The sequence below is a fragment of the Cotesia typhae genome, unplaced genomic scaffold (genome assembly GCF_013202065.1).
Source record: "Cotesia typhae breed Kobodo isofemale line unplaced genomic scaffold, CoteBio_Ctyphae contig_27, whole genome shotgun sequence".
Taxonomy (NCBI): Eukaryota; Metazoa; Arthropoda; class Insecta; order Hymenoptera; family Braconidae; genus Cotesia; species Cotesia typhae.
The window spans coordinates 515,161-533,386 of NW_027423733.1; the positions used below are offsets into that span (position 1 = coordinate 515,161).

Here is an 18,226-nt window from a genome sequence, read left to right on the forward strand (position 1 = left end):
AACTGCTTGGAAAAATATTCCGTGGCATAGATTTTGTGAGAAATTGAATGCTTTACAAAAAAGGTCTCTTATGACTTTTTCAAAAACTCAACCGATTAAAAGATATTCATAGTTGAAGTTTGGCTATTTTAAGGAAAATATTCGTTTTTATTATGAATTTTATAAGTCGATGAAAAAAATTATTTCGGATTGCGGAACTCATGATTTTGTAGGAAATTTACTGCTCTACAAAAATGGTCTCTTATGATTTTTTGATTAAGTGAAGCCGTTACGAGATATTCATCGTCAAACATTAACGAATATCAATATTTCCAGTTTTTGATCAATAATTCGATAAATTTTAATTTAAACTATGAGTTTCAGGAAAATTTACATAAATTTGAGTTTCGATCGATAAAGAAATGTTATAATAAGTTAGATAAAGAATTATTGGAATTATCATTGATTTTCCTTGGAGAAATGCCTCAAGAAAAGATTTCTTTCAAACGTCCTGGTGCTGTTCATCATGCTAGATGGATGGCTAAGGCCATTTATAGTTTGAAAATGTATCTATTCAGAGATGAATTCAAACTCTCTCAGAAAGAATTGCATGGTCTTCGTCATTTCTGTATTTTTATAGTCACATTGTATTTAAAAGCTTGGTTTTCATCAACTTCTGCAACAACTGCTGCTTATCATGACTTGCAGTTTATGAAAAATTTATTGGAGTACAAACATATCAATCCTTTGATTTCTTCAGCTACGTGTGAAAAAATGATTTCGCACTTATGGTATTTGAGCGATGAACTTGCCATTTTATCACTGTTTGACGATGGCGTTCCATTAGAAGTAAAAAAAGTATTGTTGAAGCTGTTAATACTCGTGAAGGTACAGATTCTAAAGCTAAAAGATTTGTAATTGCTAAAAAGATTTGAATTCATTGGCGCAGAGAACTCTGAGTGACTTTGTGTCTAAAAAGTCATTAAATCTTTTCAAAATCTTCGATCTACCGTATGACTTTCTTGATGTCGATGTTGAATTATGGCCTACTAATGAGAGTTATCTCGAAAATAAAGAATACTTTCAACAACTAAAAGTTGTCAATGATTCAGCAGAGCGAGCTGTTGCATTAGTCAGTGAATATAATCAATGCTTGACAAAAATGAAGAACAATTCCAGTACTTATTGCAAGTTGTCAAAGAACATCAAAAACATTCCCAAATTGTAATAAAAGAAATTATTTATAGTAATAGCGTACTGTTATGTTAAAAATATAGACAATTATATTGCAATTGATAATTCAATAAAAATTTATCTATAAAAAGTTAAATACTGGTTGTTTCTCACTTGATTCAATACTTTTCATATTAAATTTGACAAAGAAATATGTCATTCACTTCAAATTAAACTAATCATTGGCTATATGTCGAAAAAAATGCTCTAATTTCTTGTTTTAATGCAATCAAACAAGCTCAAGACTGAAAACAATATTAAAAAATTGTTTATAACATTTCTTTATCGATCGAAACTCAAATTTATGTAAATTTTCCTGAAACTCATAGTTTAAATTAAAATTTATCGAATTATTGATCAAAAACTGGAAATATTGATATTCGTTAATGTTTGACGATGAATATCTCGTAACGGCTTCACTTAATCAAAAATCATAAGAGACCATTTTTGTAGAGCAGTAAATTTCCTACAAAATCATGAGTTCCGCAATCCGAAATAATTTTTTTCATCGACTTATAAAATTCATAATAAAAACGAATATTTTCCTTAAAATAGCCAAACTTCAACTATGAATATCTTTTAATCGGTTGAGTTTTTGAAAAAGTCATAAGAGACCTTTTTTGTAAAGCATTCAATTTCTCACAAAATCTATGCCACGGAATATTTTTCCAAGCAGTTGGAAGCGAGATATAAATTTTTTATCTGATTATTCGAAAAAAATAGAAACCCGCAAAGCGGAGGACCTTCCGTTATAATTAAGAGCTTATACTTGAGAGAATTCTTTTTAGGTGTCTACGAACCTATTTTTCAGAGTATAAAATCAAAAATAAATTATTCGATTTTTTTGACCACCTATATATATATATATATATATATATATATATATATATATATATATATATATATATATATATATATATATATAATAATTCGAACCGATAAAATATTAGAGCTTAACTTTGTAAATTTTCAAAATATCTATATTATTTCTTGATTTAGTATATTATTAAATTAAAAAAAATCGAAATAATCTCTAATTTATCTACAAACAAAACATCAAAACGTTTTATGTCATTTAAATATATTTAAATTTCCTTTCCCGCACTAAAGCCGAGTATTTTAATGCTCCCGGGCGAAACGACGGTAGATAATTCTCTAATAAAAGAGAAAAACTTCATTCACACTAGATGGAGGCATAACAGTAGTAATATCCTTCCGTTCGTGGCTCCATTATGTTGCAGTCACGGATAAAACCCCCTATGTGCACCTTTAATTACAATTGCAAGCACGGATATTTATAGGTGTGCGATTAGAGCCACGGAAATTGTCGGGGAAAGGGGAAACAAATCCGTGCTTCTAATTGCAGTCACGGATGAAAAAAATCGGTCGAATTCGACCGTTTTTCATTTTACAGGCACGGATATTTCTAGGGATATTGTTAGAGCAACGGGAATTTTCACGATAGGGAAAAATTAATCCGTGTTTCTAAATGCAGTCACGGATGAAAAAAATTGATCAAAATTCGGCCATTTTTTCATTTTACAGGCACGGATATTATCCGTGGAGCGTGTCAATAGCAGCACCGAATACTATAACAGGAATAATTTGTGATGCCAGGCATTGCTCTGCAGGTGACACCACCTGTTAGTTTGGCGCGAATTTAAATGCTCAAATGATATATATTCAAATTCAATCTCAATTCGAAAATTTAAATATAAATCTCTACTAAAGAAAAAAAAAACATAAATAAATCTTAAGCTGTTTACTTAGTCCTCGTCTGTTAGGCAGAAAATTCGTTATAATTTGTCGCTCACAAAAAAAAAGGGAAAGTAAAATTTAGAGTAAATACAAAGGAGTACTGTCGTTTGGTCCTGGAAACCATAAAAGAGTTTTGAGAAATCCCGAAGCCATGTGTTGGCCACATGACTTTGGGACTCTTGAGAAAAGTCATAAAAGACTTGCGTGGAAATCTCAAAAATCCCTTTGTCCTTAAGTAATTAAATATTTTAGTAAACATGTAACACTACCCTGATTAAAAATATTGATTGAAAAGTATTGGGAATCAGTCACCCTATGTGAACTGTATATCTATATATACATGAAAAAGAATTGAAATTATTCAAAAGTATTCTAATTTCATCATTTTCAATCCTTTTCAATCAATATTTTTAACCAGGGTAAATAGACAAGTTACAGAAAAGTATCATATTGTTAATATTCGATTTTAAAGAAATACTTGGCTAAACTAAATAATAATAATTCAGCTTAAAGATAGTTGACTAGATGTTTGTTAATTTGTAATTAAATTATAAATGGAATAACACGCGCAAACTAACTATAACTTTATCAAATTATTTTAATCAAATAACTAAATTACCCTATTCTTAATAATAATAAATAATAATTCTATATTGATAATTGTTTAATAATTAGTAAGTAGCATCTTATGTAACCTTTAAGGAATTCATTTCATTTGTTTAGTTATAATTTTAGAACTGACGCCAAAATGACTATGTTATACTATTATCATCTGTACCTCGATCGAGTTTTCTGCGGTTTCCCTAAATAAAGGTCGCGAATGCTTAAATAAAGCAGGGGCGAATGTAGGTACATTGTAATTTAAGTCGGCCCCAGACGCAAACTAGGAATAATAATATGGTATATATATATTCTAATATTATAGAAAGATTATTGTTATTATTACTGTTATAAGCTAATCAACCAACAAATTATTTAGTCAAAATAGCAAATATAAATGTAATAAATAGTTTAATAGCTAAAACTTAGGTGATAGTATGTAAAACTATATTATATGTGTTGTAGGAGTAAGATATTTTATGTATTAGACAGAAGGGTAGTAAGTTATAACAGAGTGTAAGAGTGTATTTATGAAGTATGAAGGGGAGACGTGAAGCTAGAGGCTCGGACTCAAAATTTGTAACTACACTTCTCCTCGAGAACTCAAATCGACGTTATCTCGATCGTGTTATATTTTCTGTTCCTTTTATTTATGTATTTTTTTTATTCGATGGTAATTGATAAATAAATGCCAAAGCAAATTAAGTAAATCTGCAAACTAAAATTGGTTTTATGTAAATTAATTTAAATTTAAATTCCTTTTTCCCGCACTGGAACCGAGTATTTCAATACTCTTGGGCGCATGAACTCTCGTTGGTAATATTCTCAGCTAAATATCAACATCACTCGATGGAGGCATAACAAATTAGCGCCTGATATATTCCTAGACGCACCCGAGTTGTTGTTTTTTATTCTCAATTTCTACAATGAGTCTTGTCGCAACCAGGTGACATGACACGACAATGTTTAGTACAACCGCTTGGCCAACCTTAACAAACGAAATCTCACATCTAGTTCTGCAAAATGTCACACACTCGAAATTTCGTATTATAACTAAAGAAATTCATTTTCATTCATAATTCTGTTCTGGACTAATGTGCAGTGTATAATAAGAGCTATGTTTATGTATTTTGTACTTGCAACAATTCTGATCAACAATTAAGTTAAACATTTAATAGTTCTTGATTCAACCATTATTTGTTATTTCACAATAATGACTTAGTATGTATGTTTAATTATATTGAGTTTAATTTCTCATTATATTGTTTAATTTTTTAATTTTCAGCTTCAAGTATTGTGTGAACGTCAAAAGTGAACTATAATAATATTGGAATAAGCAAAGTACCCTTTTTATCAAAGCTTTTGTGTAACTCCTGCTGTTATCATTAATATAAAAATATTACAAACATCAATTAATACACTAAAAAATACAAGATATGGCTCGTGCAGTTCTTCCAAGCCAACAAAAATTAGCCGAAAAACTTATTATTCTCAATGACCGAGGTGTGGGAATGCTAACTCGTATTTATAATATTAAAAAAGCTTGTGGTGATGCTAAATCTAAACCTGCTTTTTTATCTGATAAAACACTCGAATCATCTATTAAATTAATCGTCCGAAAATTTCCGAACATTGATATTAAAGGACTTCAAACTATCACAAATTTAAGAAATGAAATCATAAAATCACTGTCTTTATATTATTATACATTTGTTGATTTGTTAGATTTCAAAGATAATGTTAGTGAATTATTAACAACGATGGATGCCTGTGGTGTAAACATGGATATCACTCTTAATTTTGACTTAACAAAAACATATTTAGATTTAACGGTAATTTACACAACTCTTATGATTTTACTTTCTAAAGTAGAAGATCGCAAAGCAGTATTAGGTCTTTTTAATGCAGCTCATGAAATGGTTCATAATCAATCTGATCATAGTTTTCCAAGATTAGGTCAGATGATTATGGATTATGATGTACCGCTTAAAAAACTCTCTGAAGAATTCATTCCGCATTCAAAATTATTGATAAATGCTTTAAACTCGCTTTGGATCATTTATCCAAGTAGAAATTTGTCAGCTGACAATTGGAGAGCAGATCAAAAATTAAGCTTAATCGGAAGTCCAGGGCAAATATTAAAACCTGCAGCTACTGATATGATGTCTTGTGAAACATTAAGCCTCGATAAAATCGAAAAGTGGATTATACTGGGCTTTACATTGTGTCATTCAGTTTTAAATCAAGAGCAACCAAATAAATTGTGGGTTACTGCTCTTGAATCCAGATGGGTTTTAGCACTGTTTCGCGATGAAGTTATATATGTTCATCAATATATTCAGTTATTTTTTGAAACAATTAAAGGTTATGGCAAAAGGATTTCAGAAATAAAAGAATGCTATAACCAGGCGATTCAAAAATCCAGTTACCGGCACAGAGAAAGGCGAAAATTTCTAAGGACAGCTCTTAAAGAACTAGGGTTAATATTGACCGATCAACCAGGGCTTTTAGGCCCTAAAGCATTATTAGTATTCATGGGATTATCTCATGCGAGAGATGAAATTTTATGGATTTTAAGACATGGAGATAACCCACCGAATCAAGGAAAAACAAAAGGACGTGGAAACGAAGATTTAGTAGACAGACAACTTCCAGAACTTCTGTTTCATTGTGAAGAGTTACGAGCTCTCGTCCGAAAATATTCTCAAGTTCTTCAACGTTATTATGTTCAGTTTTTAGCTACTTTCGATGCTCCCGCACTTCATCAAATTATTCAAAATCTGCCGATTTGTCCAGAAGAAGAAGGAGCTATTCTAAGTGATTTGTGTTCAGTGATAGCTAATGTATCAATAAAACAAGTTGAAGATAATGATTTATTTGATTTTCGTCCATTAAGGCTTGATTGGATTAGATTGCAAGCATATATGTCCGTTAATAAGTGTAATATGAATCTTGCAGATAATCGTGAGTTAGCAGCTTTTATGGATACCATAATTTTTCACACAAAAATGATAGATTATCTTGATGAAATACTTATTGAAACTTCAGATCTTTCCATTTTTTGCTTCTACAATAAAATTTTTGAAGATCAGTTTCATATGTGTCTCGAATTCCCAGCTCAAAATAGATATATCGTTGCTTTTCCACTTATTTGTAGTCATTTTCAAAGCTGTACTCATGAGCTGTGTCCTGAAGAACGTCATCATATTCGAGAGCGAAGTCTTTCAGTAGTTAATATGTTTCTTGACGAAATGGCTAAAGAAGCTAAAAATATCATTACCACTATTTGTGATGAACAATGCAATATGAGTGACAAGCTCTTACCGAAACACTGTGCTCAGTTGATTTCACAAGTTGTGAATCGTAAAAAAAAAGACAAAAGTAAAAAAAATATTTATGAAATTCACAAACCCGGCTTAGAAAGTTACAGAAAAACTCGAGAAGAACTTACGACCATGGATAAATTGCATATGGCACTGACTGAACTTTGTTACGCAATCAATTTTTGTCCTACAATCAATGTTTGGGAATACACATTTGCACCAAGAGAGTATATGAATCAACATCTTGAAACAAGATTTTCTAGAGCCCTAGTTGGAATGGTTATGTTTAATCCAGACGCTAATGAAATAGCAAAACCATCTGAACTTTTTGTGAGTGTTCGAGCATATATGAACGTACTTCAAACAGTCGAAAATTATGTTCATATTGATATAACTAGAGTCTTTAATAACGCTCTTCTTCAACAAACTCAAGCATTAGACAGTCATGGTGATAAAACTATCGCTGCTCTATATACCCAATGGTATTCTGAAGTTTTATTAAGGCGGGTTAGTGCTGGAAATATATGTTATTCTTCTAATCAACGAGCCTTCGTAAGTTTGTCAGTAGAAGGTTCAATACCATTCAATGCCGAAGAATTTTCAGATATAAATGAGTTAAGAGCTTTGACCGAACTTATCGGTCCATATGGGATGAAAATGCTCAATGAAACACTCATGTGGCATATTTCTAGTCAAGTGCAAGAACTAAAAAAACTTGTTTCTAGTAATAAAGAAGTTCTTATAGCTTTAAGAACTAATTTTGACAAGCCTGAAATTATGAAGGAGCAATTCAAACGGCTACAACATGTTGAAAATGTTCTTCAACGAGTTACAATAATTGGCGTCATTCTTAGTTTTAGACAAATCGCACAAGCTGCTTTGGTTGATGTTTTAGAAGAACGTATACCGTTTCTCTTGAGTTCAATCCTAGATTTTAAACATCATTTACCATCAGGTGATCCGATGCGTTTAGTTTCTGAAATGACTTCAGCTGCTGGTTTGATGTGTAAAGTCGATCCGACACTCACCAATGCACTGAAAATTCAGAAAACAGAAGTAGATGAAGATGAGCACTTACTAGTTTGTCTTTTAATGGTTTTTGTGGCGGTTTCTATTCCAAAACTAGCTCGTAATGAAAATTCATTTTATCGTGCATCTTTAGAAGGACATTCAAATAATATACATTGCATTGCTACCGCTATTAACAATATATTTGGTGCACTTTTTACAATATGTGGTCAAAATGATATTGAAGATAGAATGAAAGAATTTCTAGCGTTGGCTTCATCCAGTTTACTCAGACTTGGTCAAGAAGTCGATAAAGAAACTATAAAAAATAGGGAATCTATTTATCTATTACTTGATGAAATCGTTCAGGAGTCACCGTTTTTAACGATGGATCTTCTCGAAAGTTGTTTCCCTTATGCGCTCATACGAAATGCATACCATGATGTATACAAATTAGAACATAATCAGATGTAACATCCTACTAACTTCTATAAATTATAATAACCATGTACCGATAGAAATAATATATGATATTAATTTAAGTGTTTTCCTTACCAATTGTGTTATCAAGATTGTAATATGGTAATTTTTAATAAATTATTGGATATTTAAGTGTCAAACATTAATTTATATTTAGTAATTTGACGGTGAACGTCAGATGACGTTAGTCGTCCTCAATCTGGCGGATTCATAGTCATGATAAAATAATTGTGAAACGACCGTGAATTCACAGTGTCGATAAATGGTCGTCGCTTGACTATCGTACGACCGTCATTTGACAGTGACTCACGAGTATCGTTGTGAAAATTTTTCACTGTTACTCTATGATTTTTATTCTGTAAAGTTATTATACTTCACTTTGCGAAAAACCAAACTTTTACTTGGTTTCCTCGATTTTTTACCTAAGCAAAAATCGTAGATTATCAATCGATCGTCTGTCATTTGACAGTCATTCGAAAACATATAAATTGTCAAAAAACCGTAACTCGGTGGTAGATGCATAGTGCTCTGTAAGTGAAACCAGCGTATAATGTCGGTAAGTCAGAAATTTGTTACTAGTCAACGATGAGTAAGTGATGACTATATTTTATTATTTTCATTCCATTAGAAATTCTCAAAGTGCATAAAAAAATAGGCAAATGAGAAATTTTTAGTAAATACTCGGGATGAAAAATTTGAAATAAAAAATTAAGAAAACGGTTGACCCTGAAAACCATCCCTGTAACTTTCCGCTAATTGCATACCTGGGCGCTTAAAATTGCACTTATGATGTTTTAGAGCTCTTCGAGCTCGGAGACATAGCTTTTCTATACTTTTGAACTCTTCGAGCTTAAAAGACAGATAGAAGTTTAAAACACTATTTTTCGAATTTTCAAACCGCAATCTCTTGAATAAATAAACCAATTTTCACGCAGTTGGCAGCATTCGACGCAGTTTTTAAGCCTCATAGAAAATTTCTGAGTTGAAATTTATTGAACTAGAAATTTGGTTCAAAAGTGATAATTAGTTCACATACTTTCACACACACACACACACACACACACACACACACACACACACACACACACACACACACACACACACACACACACACACACACACATATATATATATATATATATACATACATAGTGACAACCTCGCCGGGATAGTTAGGGAAGCTTCCTGTGACCTTCGATCGTCGAGATCTAATGGAAACTCGATTTTTGAAAAATAGGGTAAAACCAATAACATCCCGATTTTCTTAGCGGGAAGTTAAAAAATTTATTATAGTAATTCTGTTTATTTCTAAGTTGAATCATAAAAAATTAATCAGATTACATACAATCAACAGAGATCCATCATTTCAATACTTTGCAGAAAAGTTTATGAGCTATAACAAGTGTTGAATTTTTTTCATAGTTTTAAATGAAAAACCATAATACTTTTTAACTTCCCGCTAAGAAAATTGAAAATTTTCAAAAATCGGGAAGTTATTGGTTTTACCCCGTTTTCGAAAATCGAGGTTTCAACGGATGTTGACGTTTTGAGATCCTAGGGAGCTTCCCTAGTGTTTCCGTGATGATGTCTGTATGTCCGTATGTTTGTATGAATGCGTGCGCGCGCGCGTGTGTGTGTGTGTGTGTGTAAACCTCTCACAACTGTCGACCGATTTCATCGCGGTTGATGCCATTCGAAGAAGCTTGAACAAACCTAGATTTTGAATAAAATTTAAACCGATTCGAGCGGGTAGATTTCAAAAATTTTCAAAAAAAACTACACAAAAAAATTTTTTTTATTGTGGTTACTTTTGGATAACTTTTAAACGGCTTCACCGATCTATTTCAAAAACTAATCAGCTCTTATTTTTAACAAGTTCTATTTCACTATTGATTCGATATCAGCTCAGGCAAAAATGAATTTTTCCTAATAGATAAATAGTTTGAAAATTTTAAACCTTTTTTTGTATAAAAAAACATTAAAAAAAAATTCTAATATTTTATTTTGTTCGATGGATTTGAATAGATAAATACACTAGTCACAAAAATTAAGGGATATAAAAAAAATTCCAAATTTTTTGGTGATTTTCAGCGAGCTGTAACTCCGAGGAAAATGATCGCACAGAAAAAAAAAAAAAAGCAAATTGTAGCTCCAAGTGTCTAGTTTTTAGATATGACCATGAAAATTTTTTGTCATCGTCAGGTCTGGAGAAATCCTAAGAAAACTACTGAAAAAAAATTTTTCGAAATTTTTTTTCGTCTTAAAAAAGGTCTACGGGCTTCAAAAAAATTTTTTCGATTGTTTCGTTTAAAAGCTCTTTTAGTAAATTTAATACCCTTTAATTTGACGTAATCAAAAAGCCTGTACGATAATTTGCCACGGAGTTATCGTCAATCAAAGCAAAAAAGTTTTTTTTGACTTTGGAAATCAATAACTCTGGAAATAATGACCGTATAGGAAATCGAAGGAGGGTTTTGAAAACTACACAATATTCTCTATAAGAGAACGTAAACCGCTTTTGAAGAAAAAATTTTTTTGAATTGAAAACTCGGACTGAAAAAAGACAAAAATTCGCATAATTAAGGATATTTGGATAACTTGGTATAACTTTGGATAAAATGGATGAACGAAGGATATCGTTGGTAATTTTTAACTTCAAAGTGTCCTCTAAAATCCCTAAGAAATTCAAAGCGCTGCGATTTTTTGTTCATAGTGCCCAGAAGCTTCAAATTCTGTGTTTTCGCAAAAATCACCATTATGAGCAATTTTGTGATTTTTATTCATTTTTCCATTGAAAAAAATTTTTTTTTCAAAATTCTTTATTTTTCGATCAAAGAGATTGATTTTTCAAGAAATTTGAAAAAAAAAAAAAAATTTTCAATTTTTTCGAAAATTTTTTCGAAATTTTTTTATCAAAAATTTTTTTTTAATTTTTTTTTTTATCGTCTTCAGAATGCTTCACTATTGTCAAAAAAATTAACTCAATTTTTTCTGTCCGCTACAACTGCCTTAGTTTTAAATCTCATTTTAAAAATTCAATAAAAACAAATTGATATACCCCCGCGGAGTTCGGCTTTTCCTCACACAAAACTTGAATTTTACGTTTTCTTTTTAGCCTAAATTCCTTACGTGAATTTTATGTAAGCTTTTCTTTGATAAGCACCTTTTGATATGCCTCGTCAACATTTAGCTGCCACAGATGTGGCTCGCATTGTTACCCTCCTTCAAGAGGGCTACAGTCAGGTGGAAGTAGCAGCTTCTATGGGAGTGAGCCAGTCCGTTATCAGTCGGGCCTATGCCCGATTTAACGCGACTCAAAGTTACGATCGTCGTCCGGGTCAAGGTAGACTACGAATCACTACCGAGCGTGATGATCGAGCTATCGATTTGGAATTTTTTTTATACCCCTTAATTTTTGTGACTAGTGTAGTTAATGAGTTTGGATATAATGCGGAATTAAAAAAAAATAGAAAAAAATAAATGATTTTATATTGTTCCCAATAAAATTATTGAAATTTATTTGTATTTCTGAATACTTTTGAATTGTTTTCTAAAAATAAATGTAACTTGATATCCGATCATACTGTGAATAAAAATTTGTTAAAATTTACTCGTAATTTTGAATACTTATCAATTATTTTTTATAACTCACTAAGACTTCATGTCTGGTTACTTTAAAAAAAAAAAATTATCAAATTTAATTCGCAATTTCCAATGGCTTCGAATAATTTTTCACAGATAATTAATATTTGATATCCGGTCGTACAGTGAATGAAAGATTATTGACATTCATTCGTGATTTTGAAAACTTTCGAATTTTTTTTTATGTATAAGACAACTTTACATCCGATCATACTGTGAACAAAAATTTATAGCAATTTACTCCCCTTGTTAAAAAAAAGAATTAAAAATGAACTCACATGTTAAATGCTCATAATGTGGCGTATACATGATCGATGCGTAATGAAAAAAATTTTTTTTTAATCTGTAAATTACTAATTATCAATATATACTGATAGAAAGATTTATTAACTATTAATAAATCAATTTATTCGAAGACAATAATTATTTAATTTGATAAATTTTAAAAAATATGTTCTAACATCCAATAAATATTTATTTGGGAGGAAAGTATATTTATTAATAGCTTATTAGTATTTATTAATAGTTAACAAATATTTATTAACAGAATAAATATTTCGGTGATTGAATTTGTTTTTCTTGCTATGTCATATGATGTGAAGATTACTTAAAAACTAAAATCATCTTTAAAAATTAATTTTATCAATTATATTACATTATAATAACGTTTGTTGTAAAATACCTAATTCTATCACAGCTTATAATTATCTTTTATATTTTTAAATATTGAAAATGTTATTTATTTAGTGAATTGAACTATTATCCCGTATTTCCGCTATAGGGTGATAAAAAGTGTCAAAAGAAAACGACTACTTTTACTTTTTACGTTAAATAAATATTTGTTAAATGCTATGATGTTGAAAAATTATTTTTTAAAAGTTAATAAAGCTTATTAAATGTCAGCAAATCCTTCTATCAGTGTATATATAATAATGATATCTATATGTAGATTTATAAAATTATCTATGTATACATAAAATCGCAAAAGTGATTTTACGAAATTTTAAAGTTACTGCGTTGCTTTAGAATTTATAATTATTTTAAAATTAAGAAAATAATAGAGGTAGAATCAGAACTCAGAGACAAAATTTTGATGGAATTATGAATTATTTATTTAGTATATGGAACAATATATTGTTGGAGGGCCTGGGTAACAATTTTGAGACTTGACAAAACTATTAGTTTCTGTGAAATTTAATGTTTTCATAAGTTAATACAGTTTCTATTATTTAATTCGCAGAATACTATATATTAAAATATCCGAACAAAAACAGTTTCACTGTAAAAAAATTGCGCCAAGTCCACGTTCATAAAACTCATCTCAATAACGTTTGCACTTTACAAAAAAAAATAAGACTCGATATAATAATTGTCATTCTCTACAAAAAAAAGTGAAATACAAAAAAATACCAAGAAACTGTCATAATGTTAAAAAAATTGAAAGAAAATTTGTTGAAAATTTAAAAATTAAAAAAAAAAATTTTTTATCGTACTTGGCGCGCGTCATTGAGTACCCCAAATTTTTTCGGAAGAATTTCAACCCGAGAAAAAACGATTTTGCTCGAATTTATGTAATTATGTATAGTTATACATATTCGGGCTGATCAGCTCTAATTACATAATATATGATTTCATATATTCTTATACTTATAAATTTACATTAGTCAAGCATACTCAACTCATTAAAAACACTGCTTACTCGATTAATTATGAGTTTCAGTGAAAAAATCCGTTTTTAAATTTTTTTTAAATGTTTAGTGGACATAACTATCAATATCGTGGTGTGGTGAAATTATATACAATTTTTGGATTCAATTTTTTTCAGCTCTGCCATTAAGCTTCAATGAAGAAACTTGATATTGCTTAGTTTAATTGTAATTAACACATTTTGATTGGCAATCACACCGCATTTTCTCGATTTAGTCAGCCATATGTTTTCTTTTCTAGAGCACTCAATTGTATCCACTTTGAAGTAGTTTTCATAACCAAACACGAGAGGGCGTTTTAGTAAAATCATAAATGATGTCTGGAAGATTAAAAAATTTCAAATAACATACGTATGACATGTCGATTTTACCTAAATTTTGTAAAACTTATTATTAAATAATAATAGTTGATTAATTAAATTCATGCATTTTATAGGTTGACTTAATTATAAATTTTTAATCATTCAAAGGATGTTTATTTATCCTGAAAAAATTTGGGGTACTCAATGACGCGCGCTAAGTACGATAAAAATTTTTTTTTATTTTTAAATTTTCAACAAATTTTCTTTCAATTTTTTTAACATTATGACAGTTTCTTGGTATTTTTTTGTATTTCACTTTTTTTTTGTAGAGAATGACAATTATTATATCGAGTCGTATTTTTTTGTAAAGTGCTAATATTATTGAGATGAGTTTTATGAACGTGGACTTGGCGCAATTTTTACAGTGAAACTGTTTTTGTTCGGATTTATTAATAACAACAATCATTTTAGTAATAATAATGATAATGATAAACATTATTATTGCTTTCATTTTTAACATCAATTTATTATTACCGATATTAATACTTTCAGTATTATAATTACTATTATTGTTATTTTTATTATGGTTACCAATATTATTTATTGTTATTATGATATTGTTGTTAGTAAATGACGCAATATATCAAACGTATAGTCATGTTTCGTATTATCAAGAGATTAAGATTATTTGAAACCCGCTCAATTGGATGACAGTGCCATCTACATGCAATAACCATAAGATCATAGAATGTATACACTTTTCAATGAGAATTCCCCAGACATGAACATCTGGTTTATCCGAAGAAAGTATAACTCATACAATGTTTGTGTGTTTAAACTGGTTAACAAATAAAATTTAATTAAAAAAATATGTTTCAAACATAAACATGGGAGGTTGTATGATAATTTGTTCTATAAAATTTTTTGTTTCATAAGATACTTTTACATTTTTAATTTCAAACGTAAATTTTTCCCGAGCAATATTAAAAATTCATAAATAAATGAATTTTTTCAGGCAAAGCTATAATCATATGAAAAGTCGTTCGTTCTTTGATTTTACAGCTCAAATTCTGATAAAAAAAATTAAAGTTTTCTCTTCTCATATTAGCTAGTGGTATTAAAAAATTTAAACTGACTAATCCGCGTAAACGCCTCCGGATTAAATCGATAACTTAAATTATCGATGGAAATTATACATTTCTTATATTTACAAAGAGAATTTTGACATTTTCTTAATAAGAAAAAATTTTAATTTAGATTTAATACTGCAATACACATTAATTCAATGAAAATAACAAACAATTATTTAAGTAATAATAATGATAATGATAAATATTATTATTGCTGTCATTTTTAACATCAATTTATTATTACCGATATTATTACTTTTAGTATTATAATTAGTATTATTGTTTTCGAAAATATGAAACATTAAAAATTAGATTTCTTGTTAAAAAGTGTTCCTATGCAGAGATATCTAAATAAAAAATTATAATAGGGACAAAATTTAAGCAGTTATATTCAACGCTGTCTGAACCGAAATAATTCTGATTCATAGAACTAAACAATTTTTTCATATTTTTTCAATTAATTAATATTAGAAAAATAAGGTATGAACTACTGTTATAATAGAAATTTAAGAAAAAGAAAGAATTTCTTTTGAAAGAATTTATTTTGATATATTTTGTCATTTAAAAAGTTTATTGTCCAAATGTAATACTGTTCTACTCGAATTGAAAAGTCAATAAATAACAAAATAAGTACAGCAACGACACTTTATTCTATTAACATCTGTGAGAGTCTCTCTAAGATTTTACTTCACTTTTCTACGTTACTAACCTAAATCTTGAAATGGCTGTATTTTTCATAGCAAATTATCCTCTTGAAGCTACAGTTGATGTAAAAATATTTCCAGCGCAGCTCCTGACGGGTGTAAGTGCAAGCTGCGAAATATCTTTTTTAGCTTTAGTCTCCCGTCTAGTAAAGGATTATTATGCATTCTCAAAATATTTAGTGAAACTGTTGTTACTGAATAACTAAATGCATCAAACGCATAATTATATTAGGTATCATCTAAAAATTACGATTATTTGAAACCCGCTCAATTGAATAATAGTGCCACCTACAGGCAATGACCAAGAGATCATAAAATATGTACACCGTCCAATGAAAATTTTCTAGACCTTGAACAGCTACTAATCCGAAGAAAGTAGAACTCAAACAATGCTTAGATTGTTCTGTGTTTAGTTTAGGTAATAAATAAAATTCAATAAGAAAAAAATGTTTGAGAATATAGACATATAAGAATATTTAGTAGTTTATACGAAAAATTTTGTATTCATATAAAAATTTTAACATTATTAATTTAAGGTTTGTACTTTTCCCGCGCAAAATTAAAAAGTCACAAATAAATGGATTATTGCAGGCAAAGATATTATTATATAAAAGGTCGTATGTTCGTTAATTAAAGACCTCAAATCCTGATCAAAAATTAGTTTTTTTTTTTATAGTACTAGTAGCATTAAAAAACTTAATATGACTAAGAATCGTTTAATCTTCAGTTTTAATCAATAAACCAGATGATCAATGGGAATTTTAAATTTTTTATATACATAAAGAAATTTTTAACGCTTTTTTTTAATCAAAAAAATTGTTAATTTAGATTAAATACGTCAATGCACAATAATTAAATAATAACAATAATTATTATAGTAATATTTATTTATGAATATTACATGTTAAGTTAAATACTGCATACAAATACATCAAATTCAAAATTATACTTCTTATTAGGATAATAGCCATTAGGATATAATAATAATAATAATAGCCATTAGGATATAATAATAATAATAACATTTACTTCTGGTAAAAATATTCTATAGAGATGCATAAAGCACCTGTGCATAGATACCAGAAGGAATATAATACATTTATAAAAATTTATACAAAATATTAGAGTAACTTAGTCAGTAGTATACAAAGTAACTTAAGAATAATTTTACTAATTTTTCACAAAATATCGATTAGTATTAATTAAAGTTTAATTGAACTAATCCATCTCGCAATATGTTTTCTTAATCTTTTATTATAATTTAGTTCTTTCAAATTATTTGGAAGTCGATTGAAGTATTTTATTGCTATGTAATTTTCATTTTTGGTACTTATTGTTCTATTAACTTTTGGAAGAGTTATCTGTTTAGACCTGGTATTAGTTATTCTCTCAAAATATAATTTCTGACAATCATAAAAGTAATAATTTAAAGCTTGGATAATAAAAGATTGTTTAATCTTCAGTGGTCTTAACAAATCATCCGTAATTTTCATTTTGTTTAACAATTTATTTTGCAGATTTACAATCGGTTTTAAAGCGTTCTCATAGGCACCACCCCATGCAATAATTCCATAGTTTATAACACTTTCAAAAAGACCATGATAAATAATTTTCAGTATCGATGGGTTTAACCAATTACTTAATTTATAAAAGAGGAAGGTAAAGTACTTGACTTTTTCATTAGTTCGGAAATATGTATGTTCCATTTCATATGGCAATCAAAAACTATCCCCAAATATTTACAACTTTCAACTCTTTTCAACTCTCTATCTTTAATGAACAAATGAAAATTACTAGGTACACTGCCCGTAGAACAACCAAAATTAATAAAAGTAGATTTATCAACATTCAGCGTTAGCTGATTGCCTTTTAACCAATGGTCTAGCTTATTTAACCAGTCAGTTAAACGGTCAGCCACGACCAACCAATTACATCCACTACACAGAACTACTGTATCATCATCAGCATATGATACAAGCGCTTTAGGAGGTAGAATACTAAATATATCATTTATGTACATTATAAAGAGAAGAGGCCCTAAGATAGTCCCTTGAGGAACACCAATTTTTACTAATCTATAATCACTAGAACAATTATTTAATTTCACACATTGTTCTCTACCTGTTAGATAATCTACAATCAATTTATGAGGTAGACCTCTGATTCCTTTGCGCCACAATTTATCTAACAAAATTTTATGATTTACTGTATCAAAAGCTTTGGCTAGATCCAAGAAAACCAGTACTGATGCACGATTCTTATCTAAATTATCGTATATAAAACTAGAAGCAAAAGCTAGAGCATCATCAGTGCCTCTGTTCTTCATGAATCCAAACTGTTTATCTGAGATCAAGTTATTAC

The 18,226-nt window shown here is 29.2% G+C and overlaps 2 protein-coding genes across 3 annotated transcripts in view; both read left to right on the forward strand.

Moving 5' to 3' along the window:
• The first annotated feature begins 4,588 nt into the window (after window positions 1-4,588).
• Window positions 4,589-8,513, forward strand: LOC141525767 (membrane-associated protein Hem-like). 2 transcript variants are annotated; one of them, XM_074240388.1, is made up of 2 exons: window positions 4,589-4,795; window positions 4,856-8,513. In XM_074240388.1, exon 2 carries the CDS (start codon window positions 5,007-5,009, stop codon window positions 8,373-8,375), a length of 3,369 nt encoding a protein of 1,122 aa, XP_074096489.1. In that variant the 5' UTR covers window positions 4,589-4,795; window positions 4,856-5,006; the 3' UTR covers window positions 8,376-8,513. The 2 variants fall into 2 exon arrangements, with proteins under 2 accessions (XP_074096489.1, XP_074096488.1); XM_074240387.1 differs by having other exon boundaries at window positions 4,589-4,791.
• Window positions 8,514-8,916: 403 nt separating this feature from the next.
• The window catches only part of LOC141525768 (uncharacterized), a 79,657-nt gene continuing 70,347 nt past the window's right edge, over window positions 8,917-18,226 (forward strand). Inside the window, exon 1 of the mRNA XM_074240390.1 lies at window positions 8,917-8,937. Within this exon, the coding sequence (XP_074096491.1) occupies window positions 8,932-8,937 (6 nt within the window). The 5' untranslated portion in view covers window positions 8,917-8,931. The remainder of the gene's footprint in view (window positions 8,938-18,226) is intronic.

What these genes read in the sequence shown, in the direction of transcription:
- LOC141525767 (XM_074240388.1), top strand. Translation starts at nt 5,007, where the DNA reads ATGGCTCGTGCAGTTCTTCCAAGCCAACAAAAATTAGCCGAAAAACTT.